General features: G+C 37.2%; 1 protein-coding gene across 5 annotated transcripts in view; it reads left to right on the plus strand.

Moving 5' to 3' along the window:
* Nucleotides 1–142: 142 nt before the first annotated feature.
* RPS6KB1 (ribosomal protein S6 kinase B1) overlaps nt 143–22,186 on the plus strand; it is a 36,681-nt gene continuing 14,637 nt past the window's right edge. Inside the window, exons 1-5 of one of the 5 annotated variants that reach the window (XM_036835653.1) lie at nt 143–364; nt 7,650–7,699; nt 8,944–9,064; nt 10,270–10,338; nt 20,003–20,150. In XM_036835653.1, coding sequence (XP_036691548.1) covers nt 224–364; nt 7,650–7,699; nt 8,944–9,064; nt 10,270–10,338; nt 20,003–20,150 — 529 coding nt within the window. In that variant the 5' untranslated portion in view covers nt 143–223. Of the gene's footprint in view, nt 365–842; nt 941–7,649; nt 7,700–8,943; nt 9,065–10,269; nt 10,339–20,002; nt 20,151–22,186 lie in introns of those variants that run through there. The other 4 variants (XM_036835652.1, XM_036835650.1, XM_036835649.1 and 1 more) reach the window with 4 other exon arrangements.

Here is a 22,186-nt window from a genome sequence, read left to right on the forward strand (position 1 = left end):
AGCGAGGCTTCGGCTGGGCTTCTGCGCATGTTTCTGCCAGTACCTGGCTCCCAGCGATAGTTCTACGCATGTTCATTGCCCACGGTTCGGCTTCACAGAGTCCTGTACGCATGCTCCAGCGCTGAACTTGAGGAGCCAGTCTAGGGCCTAGGCGCAGACGCATTGAGCCCAAGCAGCCGGTGATGGCGGCAGCTGCGGTGGTGGCTGCGGCGGGTCCGGGCCCATGAGGCGACGACGGAGGCGGGACGGTTTTTACCCAGCGCCGGACTTCCGAGACAGGGAAGCTGAGGACATGGCAGGAGTGTTTGACATAGACCTGGACCAGCCAGAGGACGCGGGCTCTGAGGATGAGCTGGAGGAGGGGGTGAGGCCCGGGGTCCCGGGGGGCCCGAGGTGACAGGGCCGGGGCGGCGGCCCGCGCCCTGGAAGCGCGGCGCGTCCGAGAGCGCGGAGACCCAGGGGGGCGCGAGTAGTTTGCAGGAGGAGCCGAGGCGCTGCACGGCCAGAAGCGGGGGGGCGGGCGTGGCGGACCTGGCTGTAGGTGCGAGGCTGCTGCGGCGCTTGCAGGTGCGGCTTGTGCCCCTATAGCCCCAGACCGGCGCAGCCGGGAGCAGTCTGTTTGTGGAGGGAACGAGGAAGGGCGCGTGGTCGATTCCTGGAGCTACTGGACTTGAGTGTGCGGGGCGCGAGTGTTGGGGGGAGGGGACTGCGCTTGCTGGGTGGCCCGTAAGTGCAGGTGAAGTGTGGAAGGGTTTCCCTAAGTATTCCATCTTCAGACCTCCCACAACCGCTTCTCTCGGCCTGTCGCTTCTCTCCTAGGAAGCGCTCAGCTGTTAGAAGTGACAGCTGAAAACTTCTGTCGGGAGTAGCGCTGCCGCTGCTGTTACAGCCACCAGGAGTTTTATTTCGGGAGCAAGGGGGCTCTGCTGCATCTTCCAGGGTTTGTTTGTTTGTTTGTTTGTTTTTTAAAAACCCTCTTCCGTGTGACTTTTTTTTTTTAAAGCATTTATAATGACACACGGCATTTGTAACTTACTTTTACCCCAGTTGACGATGTCTACATTTTTTAAAAATACTTGATGTAATTTTGGGGTGGAAAAAAACCAGCGTTGACAGCTGTGATTTGGCTTGCCAAAAATAAATTGGTTGCACTGAAACTTGTGAATGGTGGTGTGAGGGCTTTTCTTGCTGTAATTTAGGGTGTTAAATTTAGAATTGTTTTTCCTAATGCATAGCTTGGTTTTACCTTTGCTGCCTTCGTAGTTTGTTATTCTTTATTCAAGATTCTTTTCTCAAGATAAATTTATTGAAAAATCACAGATTGTACCTGACGTTCAGAAATGGTGTTGTCATGCTAAATCACTGATTCTGGGTAAATGACCATCAGTGATAACCTCACGGTAACTTAGATTCTAAATTCCATTGCCTAGATGAGTACGTGGGTTAATGACTGATGTCAGATGTTTGTTCTAACTACAGAAGGGTCTTCCCTTTCTTTTCCTCACCCTGTTTTCCTCCTTTGGCAAGTAATTTGTTGCCTGCTTGTTGACCAAAGATTGAGATGCTATATGTAAAGAATTTTGAACACTTTAAGAAACTAAGTGGGCTAAAGTAATACGGCCCTTTTCATAATCAAAGGAGTCTAAATCAAAATCAGACAGTTTGGAAGGTGGGTGTTGAGATGTGTACTTTTTAATATGTTTGCATATGGAATTCCAGTTAGCCTCTTAATGGAACATGTGATAACACTGAATACAATTTGAAACAAACATAGGATTACTTACATTAAAAATAACGACATAGGATTACTTACATTAGAAATAACGTACTCATCGATTATATTGGCCCCATATGGCAGTGGCTTTGGAGCAGAGCAGGGGAGAAAATGATAGGAAGGGTATTTTATAAAATCGTCATCAGTTGAACTTATAGAATTTCCAGACCATGGTTTTATTAGGAGTTGGAAGTAAAATACTATATTCAGATTCCTGTTATGAACTGGGACCTCTCCTGGACATTTGTTTTGCTGGGTACAAGCAAATAGGATTTTGAGAGTTTTGAACGGGTGTGGAAGAGGCCAGAGAAATTGTTGGGAATAAGAAAGAGAAAGAAATGTGGCCACCACCCTGGGTAGAGGAGCTTTGGAGAAAGAGCAAAGGTAATTAAAGAGGATTTTGAGGAAGAGCCTTCAGCAAAATATATCTTACTTAGCAATGCTTTTGGAGTTGAAAATGTTTCTTTTGAGTGTTATTCTAAGAGGTGCAAGCTGGACAAGCAAAAAGAATTGGGGTGGAATTGGGTTGGCCACCCAAGGAGATTCAGTGACATCCAGGTTTCTCTAAAGTAAGATTTGAAATTCTGAAAAATGAGAGAAATTTAGATTCTTGGAAAATCTGACCACTGTGAATTTATATCCAAGGTTTCTAAACATTGGTGCATGTCGGAGTAGCCTCACTTCTTCATTTTATAGTAAGGAAACTGAGGCCTTAGCCAGAGAGATGATTGCCCAAGACCACAGAGGTAACTAGTGGTAGTATTTTCTTGACTCAAGTCAGCAAGCTTCATTGCATAGCTTCTTCATTGCATTTACTAGTTTTGTTTGTAATGTACCAGTTTGTGGTTTGTCAAAGTGAATTCTGATCCCTCCAGCCATGCTCACTGACTGTGTGATCTAGAATAAATTGCTTAATCTCCCTGACACTTTTTTCTTCTCCATTAAATGAAGCTTACACGCGATAAAGTATATAAAGTACTCTCAAAATATCCTGGCACATTATGTAGTTAGCTAGTTTATGGAAATATAGCTTGTCAGTGTTAACTCATTGCCAAGGAACCAGTCATTCAAATTTACCCTCATCTATGCCTAGAGACTTAATAATAAATATACTTATACTAGAGGTGCTGCATTTTTAGAACTGTAGTTTGTTTGCTTGTTTGTTTCCTTTCTTTTTGTCATTGGTCCTATTTAGAGATATATACCTTTTTAGGTATGTTACACTGAGTGAATCTGTATTAGTAAATATATGTGTTTACATAGCATAGTTAATTCTTCAGTGAGTAAAAGATGAGGAGAATTAATACATTTTAAATACTGTATTAAAACCAATGGGTGAAAGGGTTTTTTTGTTTGTTTTTCTGTTTCATTGATGATAATATAATTTGGGAACAGAGTTGAAACTAAGGGAAAGTTTTCCTCTAGAGATTTTCATTAGATTATGAAAATGTTGGAAACATCTGCTTTCTATGGAGGCACAGGTTAAAAGAGTAATAGATAATTGTGAATGCAACTTAAAAAATCCTTAATTTTTACTCTACTAATTCAAAATTTGAAATAGTCACAGAGGCTTACTAGTAGCACGAATTTCAGATTGGGGTATTAAAGTTTTATAGAGCAAAAGTTTAAAAATTTTTAATGTTTTGAAAAACAGTGCTATATATTCAATAGATAATATGTATTCAAATATTCACGATTGTGAATATCTCATTATCAATGCTTATCTTGCATTTTAATAGATACTTACCTTAAAGTATTTTTAAATAGCCCAAGATTTGGGGCCAGGTTTACTCCTTTTTCCCAATGTATCTGAATTACTGAATCTTATTTTATAAGGAAATATCTGTGAACAGCCAGGCAAGTAGATAAATGATTTAATGAATGTTTGGATTAAGGATATTTTTCACCCATTCTGTAACAATTTATTTAAGTTTTTCTAAAATGTGCTCTCTTTCATTGGGACTTAAGGCATATTAACTTGAATTTATATACAATTTAATTTAAAACTTTGTGAATAGTCATTCTGATGTGCTAGTTTGAAACAGTGTATCTTGTATAGTACCTTAGATGAGGAGGATTCTACTTTGTCAATCATAGTGGCACACACAAGAAACATTGGGTGGGTCATAAAGCTTAAGGCAGAAAAAAAAAAATCTGAATAAAGTTTCCTGTGAAGGAGAATTGTCAGTATGTCCTATATGGTAGCTTGATGTTTCTGGTGTAAGACTTCTAGTTGTGGGTTTTATTTATTTACTTCTTTATTTTTGGCCACACCGTGTGGCAGGCAGGATCTTAGTTTCCTGACCAGGGATCGAACCCATACCCCCGCCATGGAAGCACAGAGTCCTAACCACTGGACCACCAGGGAAGTCCCCTGGTGTAAGACTTCTAAAGATAACATTGAGTAGTAGAAAAGAATTGTGCCTCAAAATGCTTCTGCTCCAGAAGGTAACAGTAGGTAGTTATAAGCCCAGATGCAGGTGGTAAGACAGGCCTGGCTGGCTCCGGAAATGAAACATAGCCACAGGGCATATCTTTCTAGGTGGCTTCAGAGTCATAGTTCAGTTTTAACTACTCTGTGGTCTTTAATTTAGAATTAAGTAAAGCGAATATTAAAAAAAAAAAAAAAGCAATTACATAATACCAGTTTTATAGAAGTTAGCCTTTTGTCTTTAAAGTGAAGCCATCATAGGTGATTGTATGAAGCACCAGAAACCAAAAAAATCCCTTTAACCATAACCACCCCATCTGCCCCTCCCCACACACAGAAGAAACTGTATCAAGTTGAAACTGCAAGAATTTTTTTCCCTTGATACTGCCCCCTCCATTTGCCTAGGTCTAATCATGAAACATACATCCTTGGTGTTAGACTTCATCCTGACTTGTTTACACTGTGAGCAAGTTCTGACTAAAAAACTTGTGTTTTGAGGGGTCATTTGAACATCCATTGTGTAAGAATACTGTCAGGTTTCTTTGTGTGTCTTGACTGTGTGCTGGTATCTTTGAAGAAAGATGAGTTCACTTAAATATTTTTTGAATTATTCTAAAATTTTTAATAAAAACTTTAAACTTCTAATTTTTTAGAGCCTACTTTCAATTAAGTGATAGCCTTTTGTATAAATTGAAAGAGTTCATAATCAGACTATATTTAAGAATACTCATTTTAAAGGTGTATTTTGTAATATAAATAACTGACTTTCTGCTGCCAAATTATTTTTTATAATTCAGTGACTTTTAGTATATTTATGGAGTTATACAACCATCACCACAATTTAGTTTTAGAACGTTTCTGTTGCCCTCAAAAGAAACTTCGGGCCCATTTACAGTCTCTCCTCATTGCCACCCCTAGCCCTAGACAACCTACGCAACTAGTCTACTTGCCATCTCTATAAATTTGCCTTTTCTAACGTGCGTATATGGAATTATACAGTATGTGGCCTTTTGTGTCTGGCTTCTTTCACTTAACATAATGATGTGAGGATCATCTGTGTTGTGGTATATATCAGTATTTCATTCATTTTTATGGCCAAATAGTATTCCATTGTTAGGATTAACCACATTTATCATTTCACCAGTTGATGTTCATTTGAGTTGTTTCCATTTTTTGGCTATTGTGAATAACGCTCCTATGAACATTTGTGCCTAAGTCTTTGTGGAACATGTATTTTCATTTCTCTTGGGTAGATACCGAGGAGTAGATTTGCTGGATCATGTGGTAAGTCCATGTTTAATTTTTGAAGAAACTGCCAAACTGTTTTCCAAAGTGGTTATACCATTTTACATTGCTGCCAGCATTGTATGAGGGTTCCAATTTCTCTACATCCTTGCCAAACTTGTTATTTTTTGTCTTTTTAATTATAGCTATCCTAGTTGATATGAAGTGGTATCTCAGTTTAGTTTTGGCTTGCCCTTCCCTAATGGCTAATGATGTTGAACATACTTTCATGTGACTATTGGCCATTTATATGTCGTCTTTGCAGAAATGCCTATTCAGATCCAAACCCATTTTTTAAAAATTTGGTTATTTATTTTTTTATTATTGAGTTGTAGAAGTTCTTTATATGTTCTTATTCTGTGGATTTTCTTTTCACTTCATAATATCTTTAGAAGTGCGGAAGTTTTAAATTTTCAGTAAATTCACTTTATCGACTTTTTTCATTACTCTTTTGTGCCTTTTGTGATCTGTCTTAAGAAGTCATTGCCTACCCCAAGATTGTGAAGATTTACTCCCTTCTAGATTTCTTCTAAGAATTTTATAGTTTTAGGTCTTACATTTAGGTCTGTGATCCATTTTGATGTATGGTGTGAAGATGGGGTCCAAAGTAAATCTTTGCATGTGGATATCTGATTGTGCCAACACCATTTATTGAAAGACTGTCTCCCATTGAATTTTCTTGGCATCTTTGTAAAAAATCAGTTGACCGTAAATGGAAGGGTTTATTTCTGGGTTCTCAATTCTATTTCATTGATCTATATTTCTGTCCTTATGCTGGTACCACACTGTGTTAATTGCTGTTGCTTTGTAGTACATTTTGAAATCAGTATGTGTCAGTCCCCCAACTTTGTTTTCCTTTTTCAAGACTGTTTTGGCCCCCTTGTGTTTCTGAGTGAATTTTAGGATTAGCTTGTCAATTTCTGCAAGAAAGGAACCTGGGATTTTTATAGGATTGAGTTGAATCAGTAGACCAATTTATTTAGTATTGCCATCTTAACAATGTTAAGTCATCTGATCCATGAACATGGAATGTCTTTTGACTTATGTAGGTCTTCAAAAATTTCTTTCAGCAGTGTTTTGGAGTTATCAAATATACAAGGCTTGCACTTTTTTTGTTAAATTTTTTTCTAAGTATTTTATTCTTATTGATGCAACTGTGAATGGAGTTATCTTAATTTCATTTTTGAATTGTTCATTGCTAGTGTACAGAAGGTTAATTAAGATTTGCACTCATTTATACTATGGTCAGGATAAATTTTTGGCCAGCATGACTCCTCACAATTTGAGAGTGTTGTTTAATTGTTTTGCTTTGATCAGCCATATCGTACACTACAATATCTTGGACTGGTTGTGGTTACTTTAGGCTTAGCTAGGCTGTAGTTACATAAGGTTTGTAGCATTATGTTAGTCTTATTATCAAAAGCATATCAGAATAGCACTTTTTGTAAATCATTTGATTAACTCATACTTGGAATGTAGTACCTTTAGTTTCATAATATACAAAATACATATTTTGAATAAATGTAATTTTTGAAGGAAAAATCACCTTTTTTTTTTTTTAATAAATTTATTTATTTTATCTTTGGCTGTGTTGGGTCTTCATTGCTGCTGCGCGGGCTTTCTCTAGTTGGTGGCGAGCAGGGGCTACTCTTCGTTGCGGTGCATGGGCTTCTCATTGCGGTGGCTTCTCTTGTTGTGGAGCACTGGCTCTAGGTACACAGGCTTCAGTAGTTGTGGCACACAGACTCAGTAGTTGTGGCTCTTGGGTTCTAGAGCGCAGGCTCAGTCGTTGTGGCTCACGGACTTAGTTGCTCCGTGGCATGTGGGATCTTCCCGGACCAGGGATTGAACCCGTGTCCCCTGCACTGACAGGCAGATTCTTAACCACTGCGCCACCAGGGAAGCCCAATCTCCTTGTTTTGTTTGTAGATCTTTGATGAGTAGCATCTGTAGCTTAGTTGTCACATAAAAGTGAAATCCCATAGTATTGTTTGTGTACCTTATTTTGTTCATCACCACATTTACCTGTTATTAAATTATAGAAAATTTGTAAGCTGGTTTATTTCGTTCATTGTCCTTCAGTAATGGGGTGAAGCAGTAAATTCTTTAATTTCTTGTTTATGAGATTATTTATTTTTAAAACTTTAACATATTTTTCAGGGTCAGTTAAATGAAAGCATGGACCATGGGGGAGTTGGACCATATGAACTGTAAGTTTATATAAAAAGGTTTCACTGTGCTGTCTTTCTTTTATGTAGTTTATAGCCATTATGTGATTTCAATAACCTGTTTTTAAATATTTAGTCATATATACAGACTTGGTTTATTGAGTTTGGCACCAATATAATAACATATCTGGGGTTTTGAGATCATGTATGCATTTTGAGAAAAAGATTATTCAAATTTAGAGTATACTGAATATGAGTCTGCGTGTGTTAGGAACTTTTATTAGTTTAATATAGAGAACCACCTTTTCCTACTGAAAAAATAAAAATTTTAGAAATGCTCCCCAAAGCAAATGCTTTTTTTTTTTTTTTTAATACTTATTTATTTATTTACTTGGCTGCGTCGGGTCTTAGTTGAGGCACGTGGAATCTTCATTGCCGCGTGCGGGATCTTCATTTCGGCACATGGGATCTTTAGTTGCAGCATGCGAACTCTTAGTTGTGGCATGTTCCCTGACCAGGGATCGAACCCGGGCCCCCTGCAATGGGAGCGCGGAGTCTTAGCCACTGGACCACCAGGGAAGTCCCTCAAATGCTTCTTGTTTTGCTTGTAATACATCATCCAAACAGAGATCTGTGCAATCTTATGTCATTTTAGGCAAGCTTCATTAGGTGAGTATGGTGTTTAGTCTGCTTTGTACCCCATCTTCAAGTAAAAAGCCTTGGATTGTGGGGAGACTGAGAAGATCACTCATAGAAAGCATTTAAGTGACAGATAAATTGCCTCCCTTTTTGGAGTCTTTAAGCAGATGTGGAAAGATGCATGGATATAATTTATTAGCAAGAATTTTTAGCTAAAGACTTGAACTAATTGGGTACCTTTAGAAAGCTCTCATTTTCTGCTGAAAATGCCAAATGAAGTTGGATAATAGCTGATCTCATAGACATTTTGAATGAACTAAATTTGAATAACTAGAAGACTTTTTTCCCTTTGTCAGCTTAATAAACGTGTTCTAATTTATCTTAGTTTGGGGATGCTTGATGCTTATGAAAGTAAATAATCAATAGCATGTTCTGTAAACAAGCAGATAAGCAAACAGTTATCAAGCCACCCTAATCTTGACCTACCATGTCATTGAATCATTAGTTTACTTAGAGCACAGATACTATATTTGTTATCATGCACCTTTTTCCTTTTACTTAATTGGATTATAATTCTCTTTCTAACAGTATGCTAAAGGTAATTTAACTTTTTGCAAATTTACTTTTGGTTTTGCTTTTCTTCCCAGTGGCATGGAGCATTGTGAGAAATTTGAAATCTCAGAAACTAGTGTGAACAGAGGGCCAGAAAAAATCAGACCAGAATGTTTTGAGCTACTTCGAGTACTTGGTAAAGGGGGCTATGGAAAGGTAGGAAGTATTTTGAAATGAGAGCTGTTGTCTGTCTTGTGTGGATTAATTTTTATACCCTGATTCCAGCAGTACTCTTCAATCTTTGTTAGCTATCAGCAAAGGATATGATCACTTACCTGGTATTATTTGAAGGATATACAGAAGTTCTCCTTTTCCTACCACCATTCACTTAAAAGCCTGGCACATTGTAGGCACTCAGTCAATATTTGTGGAATAAATAAATAGGCAGCTGTGCCAGGCAAAGTCTGCTATTAGAGGATTCATTCCTTCCTTTGGTTAAATGGTACCGTCTGTTGGTATCCTTTAGAAAAAACAAACAAACTACTGCTTACTTTCAAGAGGCATGGCACATTAAATTGGTATCTGTTACTGAGACCTTAATCTAAATTAGTTTTCTTTGACTTGCAGTATTTGGAGCAATAGAGTTAGGGAAGCTGAAGAATATAAGAGGGGAGAAGAAAAATGAAGGGAACCTCTTAGTTTCATAGTTTTGCCAGAGGCTTTCTAATTTAAGACCTCACCTCTGTGTGTTCTGCCCAAGAAAATTTATACCTTGCCATTCTCTATCAAAAGACAGAATTTGGATAACATTTTAGAGTTAGGATTAAGCTTGAGAACTATTTATGCTATTGTGTAGTGTTCATTTTTGCAAAACATGACATTTGTAGTTTATTCTTAGGCTTGAGGACATACTCTAATATGTTCTAATCATCTTGAATGTGTAACACATGCACTGTGAATCAGACATTTTAGCTGTTGCATGAAAATGTATTATAGCTAGTCATTTTAAGGAATAGGTAATTGCTGTCAACTATTATTAAATAGTTATATGTGAAGCATCCCTTAGAATTTATGAAATATTTTATAATTTCTGTGTGTCTGGGAAACCTGATTATAGCTTTTTCTATGCAAACTTGGATTTTTTAAGTAACACGGAGTGCTTGTTATAAGATGGTCATTGCCCAGCTTTGCCACCAGATGTCAGCAGACCAGACAGAAAAGTCCCATGTTGTGTAACACTTTTCACTACTAAATCTTTAATACAATCTCATAGCTCATCATTTTTGTACACAGTCCTTCATGATACTAGTTTTTGTAAGAATACAGACTGCTATATCATTTGTTTCTTATAAGTAGGAATTAAGGGATTGTGACTAGCATAGTTTAGCTTTTAATAACACACACTTCTATTTTTCATCTAGGTTTTTCAAGTACGAAAAGTAACAGGAGCAAATACCGGGAAAATATTTGCCATGAAGGTGCTTAAAAAGGTGATTTCTCCCCTCCCCCCCCAACTATATTCTTAATTGCTATAAAATCCATACTTTGGTCTAAAATTCTCAGTCAAAAAATGTATTTCTAACACAATTATAAGTCTTCTTGGAATGTGGGTTACATTTCATTATTGTTATTCTTGTTTTATTCTGCTTGGTGAGGGTGGAGAGGAGAGCTGTTTCAATTCTCCTCTGAGGTAACTCTTTTAGCCCTTTGTTCTGGTCTCTGTATTTCTAAGTAATAAGCAAGTTCTGCTATGACTTAATTCAGTAGTTTTAGAATTATGCATTGACTTCCTATTTTATTCTTTTTTACTCCTTTCTTCCTTTTTCCCATCCTCATCTTGCTTCATTTTCTTTTGATCTACTATTGTCTTCTCACACCTTCCATCAACTCTGTAAAACACCTTTCGGGCCAGTGTTCTATGATCACACTTATTAGATAATTTACTAGTTCCATTTATTTTCCTAGAGACATCCCATAGGAACCTACTGTCCTCCTGTTCTCACCTGTACTGATAGTTATCTAGGCATAGCTATCATTACTGGACTTTCCCTGCACCACAGTCCTTGGAATCCTCCTGACACCTTCAGTGTTGAATCTTTGGTTCCTGGATTCCATATGTTCCTTTTTCTTAGTTTGTGACTCGTTCCCTTGCTTTGGTGACCATTTACTGGTGGGTTCCTGAGAAACTGAATCAAGGTAAATTTTTTGGGAAATATTGCATATTTGAAAATTTTCTTATTATATTCTTATACTTGTTTGTATGGATGCAGTTTTGAAGTCAAAAATCATTTTCACACAGGATTTTGCTCCATTTTCATCTAGCTTTCAGTATTTCTATTCAGGAGTCCCTTGCCATTCTGATTCCCAATCCTTTATAGATCTATTTTTCTTTAAGATATTTAACATTTTCTTTTTATTTTTAATGTTCTAAATTTTTGCAGTGATGTGTCTTGCTTTGATTCTTATTATTTATTTTTACTCTTTCAATCTTGAAAGTTTCAGTCTTGTAGCTCCAGGAAATTTTCTTTTATCTCTGATAATTTTCCCCCTATTGGTTTGTTTTCTTGGAATTGCATTTACTTGGATGTTGGACCTCCTAGACTGATCATCTATTTTTCTTACCTTTCTGTTTGTCCATTTCTTTATCTTTTTGTTTACTTTCTGAGAGTTTTCTAGAAATTTATTTTCTAATCATTTTACAGATTTTTTTTTTTTTTTTGGCTGTGCCATGCAGCTTGTGGGATCTGAGTTCCCAGACCAGGGATCGAACGTGGGTCCCTGGCAATGCAAGCGCGGAGTCTTAACCACTGGACTGCCAGGGAATTCCCTTACTGATTTTTTTTTTTTTAAACTGTCATATTTGTGGTTCCCCAAAGCTCTTTTTGTTTTTTCTTTTTACAGCAACCTATTTTGTGAGTGCAGTATCTTCTTTTATTCCTCAGAGGGTTTTAATTATAAATTCTTTGAAATGTTCTTTTGTTCCATGCATGTGTCTCTTTTCTAAGTTCCTATTTTCTTTGACTTTGATTTAGTGGTTTTTTGCCATGTCAGAGGCCTTCTTTAGATGTCTGGTGTCCTTTAAGAGTGGAACTCTGAAAAGCTGATCAGAAGTTTTATGTGTTTAGGCTTCTCTGTAGTGCAGTCATGAGATTAGCTGGCAATTGACTAAGAACCTCCAAATATCAGTGTCTGAAGGTCTTTTTTCTGGTATGGATCAGTTGGTACTGAGAAAGATCCTCTATTCTCTTGCCTAGAAAAAGCATTTTGGAGCTGGATGACAGAGAGGAGATGGAGATCTCACCTTTCAACACCAGATTTTCACTGAAGTCACTTTTTTTGTTTGTTTTGTTTTTAATTTTGTTGAAGTATAGTTGATTTACAATGTTATGTTAATTTCTGCTGTACAGCAAAGTGATTCAGTCACGCATATATATATTCTTTCTCATCCATTATGGTTTATCACAGGATATTTATTAGAGTTCCCTGTGCTATACAGTAGGACCTTGTTGTTTATCCATCCTATATATACTAGTTTGCATCTGCTAATCCCAAACTGCCAAACCATCCCTCTCGCACTGCCCCCCTTGGCAACCACAAGTCTGTTCTCTACGTCTGTGAGTCTGTTTCTGTTTCGTAGATAAGTTTATTTGTGTCATATTTTAGATTCCACATACAAGTGATATCATATGGTATTTGTCTTTCTCTGTCTGACTTACTTCACTTTAGTATGATAATATCTAGGTCGTCCATGTTGCTGCAAATAGCATTATTTTATTCTTTTTTATGGCTAAGTAATGAAGTCACGTTTTTACTTTAGCACTGTACTCTGTATACTTCACTCTTTTTTTTTTCTGGACACTACATCTCTCTAAGAGGTAGTTCCCTGGCTGGTTAGTGTGGGGATGGGAATCTTGTTGGTCTGTCTGTTCCTTATAGAGACTTTCAGATAATCTCTCTGTTTTCAGTGCTCCACCTTCTGCCTTCTGCAGTCCCTAATGATTCCAGTTTTTTTCCTTTCTTTCCTTTTATTTTTGCTTCTAATTTTTCAACCCTGCTAGGGTTCTATAGATGGATTCAACTTCTTCTGTTATGCCTCTTTGCAGGCATTTAGGTTTGATCATACCCCAGTATACTAAGTCATGCACTATTGCTTTATCCCCACTCTGTCTTCACCTTTTGAGATGTGGAGTTACACGTGTTTCTTAGTTTTATTGAAGATGGATTATGTATGTTTGGTTTCTTGTTCTTTTTGTTTGGGATTGATTTCTGAAAAGAGCTCACTCTCTTAAATCTTAGTAGAAAACTATATTAAAAGACAATCAAAATGACTTTTAAAAAAAATTATAGCGTTTGTAATATTTTGGTCCTATTTTCCTGATTTTTACTTAAGCGGTACAAATGACTTCCTAATTTAATTTAATTTTTTTTTTTTTTTGGCTGTGCTGGGTCTTCGTTGCTGCACGCAGGCTTTCTCTACTTGTGGCAGGCGGGGGCTACTCTTCACTGCAGTCCACGGGCTTCTCGTTACGGTGGCTTCTATTGTTGTGGAGCACAGGCTCTAGGGCGCGTGGGCTTCAGTAGTTGTGGCATGCAGGCTCAGTAGTTGTGGCACACAGGCTCAGTAGTTGTGGCTCACGGGCTGTAGAGTGCAGGCTCAGTAGTTGTGGTGCACAGGCTTAGTTGCTCTGTGGCATGTGGGATCTTCCCGGCCCAGGGATCGAACCCGTGTCCCCTGCATTGGCAGGTGGATTCTTAACCACTGCGCCACCAGGGAAGTCTCCATAATTATATCTTAAGTGAAGTATGTTTCTGGCACTGGTGTCTTTAATGGAAAGAAGAGGGTGGTATCTTTAATGGAAAGAAGAGGGTGTTGGGGTTTTTTTTTATACTGATGGTGAGTGGGCATGGTATATTGGGAAATCCATAGACCTAATTACTGCTAATTGTCAGGCTTCCTTTTTGTGCCCAGGCATCTAAAACCTAACTTGCTTGCCTCTCCTTTTGCTTAGTTACCATTCCTTCCCACTGTTGGTTTTTGCTTTCCCCAAGCCTGCCTAGATTCTTTCCTTGAGCAAAGAAAACTGTCTCATTCTTTCCTTGCTGTTCCTAAAAACAAGCTTACAGCAGAACATAATGAAAGTGAAAAGGTTGCTAGGGTTAGGTCCAAGGTTTTAATTTCTAAATCCCTAGGTAAGATGACTGTGTACTCCCGTTGAGTTTCTTCTTTTGATTTTGTTATCCTTGAAGCAGAGTACTAACCCTCTTGACCTGAGTATGTGGTAAGAATATACCTCTTTCTAGCCTTAAAGATGAACTCAAAATAAACCAGGTGTCCCCTTGTCTTAAATGAGTTGCTTACATCTGGACAATCTGTCTGGATTTAGCACTTCTGGGATTGTTTACTCATAATGAGAATGGTCCCATTTGGGTACTTGCTCATGGTGGAAAGTTGAGGAAAAGACTGTTTCCAACAACTATCTCTCTACCCTACCACTTGCAACAAAAATGTACTCTGGAAGCAAAATACTGTTGCCCATGGCATTAGTTCAGCTCACACTGTAAATTTTAGAACCTTTGGCCAAAGGCTTGTAACTCACAGATTGGTCATACTTCTTTCATTCCTTCTTTTTTAATTAATTTATTTATTATTTATTTATTATTTAGTTTTGGCTTTGTTGAGTCTTTGTTTCTGTGCGAGGGCTTTCTCTAGTTGCGGCAAGCAGGGGCCCCTCTTCATCGCGATGCGTGGGCCTCTCATTATCGTGGCCTCTCCTGTTGTGGAGCACATGCTCCAGACACAGGCTCAGTAGTTGTGGCTCACGGGCCCAGTTGCTCCACGGCATGTGGGATCTTCCCAGACCAGGGCTCGAACCCGTGTCCCCTGCATTGGCAGGCAGATTCTCAACCACTGCTCCACCAGGGAAGCCCTCATTCCTTCTTTTATTGAACCAACTGAGACTCTCCAATGTGCCAGGCATTTTGCTAGACATTAGGATTTAGCACTTGAGACAAATGTAGTCTCTTCCTCTCGCTCTGCTCACTGTGTAATTCAAGGGAAGAACTGATAAGCTTATCCTTGCAATTTCTCCTCTACTCTGGTCAAAACCTTTTCTACTTTGAGGTTTAAACCTATACTACTTTCTTATCTTTTATCAGTCTTTTTTCCCCCACTCCGAAGTCTTATTGCCCTAGTGTCTTCCATGTCCTTGTACTAAATAAGTAATCAATTGCCTAGCCTTCTAATTCCTTGTTGATCCCAACTCCGTCAGCATTCACCTCCGTTCCACTTCACCAGCCCCCGCAGCTGTATCCTCCACCCCTGAAACATTGGACTGTAATAGAGCAGTAACATTCTCACTTATTTATTCCCACAATGCCTGGTCTTTGGCCCTAAGCCCTTCTAGTGCTTTGATGTTTGTTTTTTCTTCAAGTTCTTAGCCCCATTCTAATTTCAGTTTATTCCTAATCTAGCCTAATCAACATGATCTGCCACTTCAGTCACCTGCTATCCCATTGACCTTATGTTCAGGAAAGTTCTAATCTAATCAGTTTATTTGTTAATGCTCCTTTATTCCTGTATCTCAGTTACTGAACATCACTGGCAGAAATCACACAAACTTTTAAATGGCTACTGGGACAAATTCGTAGTCCTGAACTCATGTGGACGCTTAGGACTCACCAAATGTCCCTAGACAACTCCTTCCATTCTCTACAACTATTAGAGCCTTTACTATCAGTCCCACTATTCTTTTTTAGCAGACTGCGTCTCTTTCTATTTGAGGCTCTCAGATATGATTCCCTTCAACTTCCTGTTCTAATCCTTGTCCCCAGTACCATATTGTCTACATTTTCACCTGTCTTTACTTCCCTCTCTCCAGGCTTAGTGGGAGATGTGTTCCTCCTTCTTTCCAAGGCTAAACCCTCTCTTTATGTTTTGGATCCCATCACTTTCTGCCTGTTCAGGGTCTTTGTCACTTCTGCCTCTTTTTTCCATAAATATATTCATGTCTTTGCCATATTTAGAAAACAAATCCTTTCCTCACTCAAGGTCTACTGTAGCTTCCAGTCTCTGCCTTTCATAGCTGAATTTCTTGAGAAGTCATGTTTTGTTATTTTTTTCACTCACTATATTTTGACTTCACAATTCTATTTTGATGAAATGCTTGTCCCCTACATCACCAGTGATCTCCTAATTGCTGAATCCAGTGGTCTTTACTTAACTCATCCTTAATTTACCTCTCTGTTAAATTGAAGCTATTGACCACAGCATTTTGAAACTCTGCTCCCTTGACTTCTATGATTCTTCTTTACTATTTCTTCATCTTCTCTTCTTGGCCTCTTCTCAGACTTTCTCAAAATTATTTATTTAAAAAATTCAAACCTCCTGAACAGTTAAAAAATAATGTATCTTTGAAATTTTTCAAACTTTCCAAAGAGTTACAAGAATAGTACAGTGATAACCAATTGTTAAGTTTGCCATATTTTCTTTGTCTGCCCCTCCCTCAGTTTCTCCTCTCTCAGTATGTATGTGTGTGTATATTCAAAGTTTTAATTTTTTTGGTGTACAATTTGAAAGTTATTTGTATACATGGTACTTCGCCCTTAAATTCTTTAGTATGTATCTCTTAAGAATAAGGGCATTACATACATAACTACAATGTAATTGTCACATTTGGGAAATTTAACATTGATATACTATACTGTTGTCTAATACATTGTCCATACTCAGACTTCCCCAGTTGTGTCAATAATCTCCTTTATAGCTATTTTGTTTTGTTTTTAACATCCAGGATTTAATCAAGGGTCACACATTGCATTGAGTAGTCCTGTGTCTTTAGTTTCCTTTACTGTAGAGTACTGTGTCTTTAGTTTCTTTTACTTTAGTTTCCTTTACTTTTTTGTCATTCATGACGTTGACATTTTTTGAAGACTCTGGGCCATTTGTTTTGCCGAGTATCCCTAATTTGGATATGGTTCATTGTTTCCTCATGAAAACACTTAAATTTTAAATTTAGGTTAAATGCTTTCTGCAGGAATATTTTACAGGAGCATTGTGTCCTCAGTGCATGGGCTCAGGAAGCACATAATGTTAGTCTGTCTCATTATTTGGTGAGACTGAGTTTGATCACTTTGTTAAGGTGGTGTCCACCAAACTTCCCATTCTACTGATAACTTTTTCCCTCTGTAATTATAAAGTATCTATGGAATGAAAGTTAGAGATTGTGTTAATATTGTGTCCTAATAATCTTCTACACCCAATGGTTTTATTATCCATTGTTTCTTAGCCAAGTCAAATAATACTCTGGTGATTATAAAATGGAGACTTTTCTATTTTTATCATTTTTTTCTATATTGTCATTCTTCTGTAAAGAAGAGCTTTTCATACTTGCTTTTTTAAATTTAATTTTTTAAAATAGTACGGACATTTTTTCAGTGTGTTATCCATTTCTTTCATTATTCAAATTTTGGTCCACAAATTTTCCCAGGTTTTGCTAGAGAGAGCTCTATTAAGATGGCTTCTGTGTCCTTTCAACATATACCCTTGTTAGTTTTTGAGTAGTTCCTTACTTTCTGTATAATAGCGTGCTCCAGGTTTACCTTGCACTTTCCCTGACCCTGGCCTAGAACCATCTGATTCTCCATGGAACCCTGTTTTTTTTGGTAGAGAAACCAAGATCTGGGTGCCAAGCTATACTTTTTGCTACTGAAGTCTCATTGTTTCTGGCTTTTTCAGTACACAGAGCTAGGAAGTTTTGTTTTTGTTTTAAATCATGGCTTCATATTGATATTCCTAATTTCAGTCCAATTCCATAGGGTACTTCTTTCCTCAGCCTACATTTGCATCTCTTTTTCCACAGTGAGAAAAGCCTGGTAACAACGTCAGTACATTTACTTATTTGCTTAGTCGTACAATATATGCAGAATAGTTTGAGAATTATAGTACCAATACTGTGAGTAGCTACAAACCTACTAAGTGTGGTTTAAGATTTTTTTGCAATTTTTGTTATGCTTACATATATGTCACTAAGAATGTTCAGTGTAAAGTTATTTAAATATCTTTTTTTTCCTTTTGTGGTAAAATTATCAAAGTAATAGTCAATTAAATTTATGTATTTCTGTTGTATTCAATTTTATTTCCCTCCCCCATCCAGATTTAATTTTATTTTTGAAATGTATGAAACATTAACATGGTTCAGAATTTAATAATCACAATAATGATATTTGATTTAGGTAAGAAAAGAAATGAATGATAAAACCCTTCAGGTTTTACTCAGAGGTCCCATTCCCTTTCCTGCCTTTCCACTGTCATTAGCTTTTTTTTTTTTTTTTTTAAATAGGTTTCTTGTTGGGATGTTTTATGTTATGTTATGTTATGTTATGTTATTTTTTTGGCCACGCCACATGGCATGTGGGATCTTAGTTCCCCAACCAGGGATCGGACCTGGGCCCTTGGCAGTGAGAGCGCCGAGTCCTGACCACTGGACCGCCAGGGAATTCCCTGTATCATTAGCTTTTAGCTTAATTTAGTTGTGCTCATTATTGCAGATATAAGCATGTACCTATTATATATATTCTTATTTTCACTTTTACACAAAAGGTAGCATACTATGTATACTGCTGTGCCGTATATGCTCTTTTGCACCTTGCTTTCAGAGATGTTCCTCATTCTTTTTATAGCTTTTTTACGCAGGGTTTTCAGGCAGTATCCTATGCATGGGCATTTAGGTTGTTTCTAATGTTTCACTTTTACAAATAATATTGCAACTAATGACCACGTATATATACTTTTTCATGTTACTAGAGGTGTACAAGAACTTAGAATTTAAGACTTAGCATGTCCAAAGCAATATATCATTTTCCCAAAACTTTTTTCTTTGTTTCCATTTCCTGTTATTGAATGACACCATTACTTACACAGAAACCATGGTATCATCATTTCTTCTCATATCTCATTAGTCAGCGAGTGCTAATGATGCACTTTTCCCCTTTTTTTCCCCACCTTCATTTTCTTAGTTACAGGTTTTACTTCTTGCTTAGTTTACTAGCCTTCTAACTGGTGTAATTTCTTCCCTAAAACTTCACACTGCTACTTGAACTGTCTTTCTTAAAGCCAAAGGTTATTCATTTACCTTACCTCAGCATTTCTCCTCTGCCTCTAAAATAAGATTCAAATGCCTTTGCCTAGATGCCCAGGCCTTCCATTTCCTATATGTCCAGCCTAATACATGTCCTAACCACTTCTAACCATACTGAACTACTTATAGATCCTCTAGACATGTCCTGTCCTGTCAAGTCTCTTTTGCACTGGGAATGCCTTTTTTTTTTTTTTTTTTTACCCTCTACATTTCATCTTCTTTTTTTTTTTATAGATTTTACTTTTTTTTTTTTTTTAAAAGTATTTATTTATTTATTTATGGCTGTGTTGGGTCTTCGTTTCTGTGCGAGGGCTTTCTCTAGTTGCGGCAAGCAGGGGCCACTCTTCATCGCGGTACGCGGGCCTCTCACTATCGTGGCCTCTTGTTGTGGAGCACAGGCTCCAGATGCGCAGGTTCAGTAATTGTGGCTCACGGGCCCAGCTGCTCCGCGGCATGTGGGATCTTCCCAGACCAGGGCTCGAACCCGTGTCCCCTGCATTGGCAGGCAGATTCTCAACCACTGCACCACCAGGGAAGTCCTACATTTCATCTTAATAACTTTTTATGATACAGCTTAGGTATCTCCACCTCCAGGAAGACTTCTTACCAGGTCAGATGTAGTTCCCATGGCACCTTGTGCTTAGCTCCATTGACTCATCTCTCTTCCCTGGGACTTTGGGCTCCTGTGGGCTAGAGACTCCTTCTGTTGGTTCTGCTTTCTTGTTAAGAGCCTATAAAATAGTAGACATTCAACAGTTAGTGAATATATGAATAAATTTGATCTGTTTACATTAAAACAGATTATTTAGGTTTTCATTTACATGTTTACTACAAAAAATCCAAACAGTGCAGATGTATATAAGAAGTGAATGTCTTCCATTACCCCTATCTCAGTCTCCAGTGGGAACTATGATTAATAGTTTAATGTTGGCAAGAAAAGCACAAAATAGATTTTCCAGTTACTATAGAATAAAAATGTCTACTACTTTGTTCTTATAGATCATCTCTTTTCCTTTAGGCAATGATAGTAAGAAATGCTAAAGATACAGCTCATACAAAAGCAGAACGGAATATTCTGGAGGAAGTAAAGCATCCCTTCATTGTGGATTTAATTTATGCCTTTCAGACTGGTGGAAAACTCTACCTCATCCTTGAGTATCTCAGCGGTCAGTACACAGCTTGGTGTAATTATTTGCATTAGCTCCAGAAACTTGGTCAAAACATTTTTTTCCAATAGAAAAATGCTTTTTCCCAACGTGACCAAATAGTTCTTAAAATTGACAAATACATTGACATAAGGAATTCAGATGTGACGAAATGTTTCTTTTTGCACACAAATGTGAAGGAAACTTTAAAGGTTAAGTCTTTTTCCCCATCTGTAATATTTTATCTTAATCCCATTGTAATCAATTAAAATAGCAAACAGCTAATTGATAGCCATCAAATTGACTACACTTGGGTAAGATAATATAATTCAAATAAACCACTGATTTATTTTTTTCTAAACTGACATGGAAAACTTAGAGTGTTGTTTAAGGTAATGAGTATTTTTGGTATTGCATCTTTAAACAGAAGAGTTTTTTGTTTAATGTAGTCTTATTGATAGATTTTTCAGTTTACATTGGAAATCACCCACCTTTTCCAGGGCTTACCCCCTCCTAGGAATTTGTGGCACCCCATAGCATTTCAAGATCACAGGTATCTATTTCCAGCAAACACTTGAGTTTTCTGAAAAACAGATTTCACAATAGCCTGTAACACGGAACAGAAAGTTGCAGAGTTTAGTCACTTTTTTCTGACTGTTGTTTTTTTCTTGTACCTTTATTTTAACATAGTTTCAGATTTCCACAAAAAAGTTGTAAGAACAGGACAAAGAATTCCCAAGTACTCTTCATGTAGATTCCCCAAGTGTTATCATTTTACCACATTGTTTTGTTTCATCATTCTCTTTCTCTCCCTCTCTGTATATGTACGTGTGTATATAGATGTATATATACACACATATATGTGTATATACATTCATAATTTTTTTCCTGAACTATTTAAGAGAGTGTCACAGACATGATTTCCCTTTACCCCTAAATACTTCAATGTATATTTTTCTGAAATTAACGACAGTATCTTGCATAACTGTACTAAAATTATCAAAATAGGATATTAACATTAATACAATAATCTCTCTCAGTTTCCTTTAATCTGGAACAGTTCCTCAGTCTTTCTTTGTCTTTCATGACCTTGACATTTTTGAAAAGTACAGTCTAGTTACTTTGTAGAATGCATCAATTTGGGCTTATATGGTGTTTCCTCAGGATTAGATTCAGGTTATGCATTTTTGGGAGGACCATCGAAGTGACATTGTATCCTTCTCTGTGTATCAGAGCAAGAGGTACATGATATTTGTATCTTTGTTCCATTACTGTTGATGTTAACTTTGATCATATGTATAAGGTGATGTCTGCCAGTTTTTTTTTTCTGGTGAAATTTTCCTTTTGTAATTAGTAAGTATCTTGAGGAGATACTTTGAAATTATTTAAATATCTCATCTCTCATCAAACTTTCACATACAGTTTTAGCATCCATTGATTCTTGCCTGAAACAATTAACTATGATGATTGCCAAGTGATTTTTCTTATTCCGTCATGGCTTCTTCATTTATTATTTGGCATTCTGCTGTAACGAAGAGCTTTCCATTTATCTATTCACTGATTTACATCATTGTGGACTCATGGATCCTAAGATTTTTCAGTAGGATATCACACTTTATTATCATTGTTTATTTTGATATTCAAATAGTGCCATACTATTTACAAGGACATTGCCAAATTCATGCAGTTTAAGAGTTCTAAAAATGTGGAATATGGGCATTCACTAATTTGCAAGGATGGTTTAATTACATACTAACATTTTTCTGTATGCCGGTAAAATGTTAGAGAAGCTTTAATCAAGATTTTTTTTTTTAACCGCAGGTCTGGAATCTGTAAATATTTTGAAGTTTATAGATGTAAAACCTAGAATTCCAAAACTTGTATATTTCACATAAGAATAAGAACACTGCTAAAAATGGAATCCTGAGGACTTAGTTTTAAACCTGTAATTTTTAGGATCTGTTTTTTATTTTTAAAGGGTTGATGTCTTTTAATTATGGCTAAAAGGAAAGCACAAACCCTCTCATTAGAAATGGATTGTTGGAAAAAAAAGATTG

Source organism: Balaenoptera musculus, chromosome 20 (genome assembly GCF_009873245.2).
Source record: "Balaenoptera musculus isolate JJ_BM4_2016_0621 chromosome 20, mBalMus1.pri.v3, whole genome shotgun sequence".
NCBI classification, from domain to species: domain Eukaryota; kingdom Metazoa; phylum Chordata; class Mammalia; order Artiodactyla; family Balaenopteridae; genus Balaenoptera; species Balaenoptera musculus.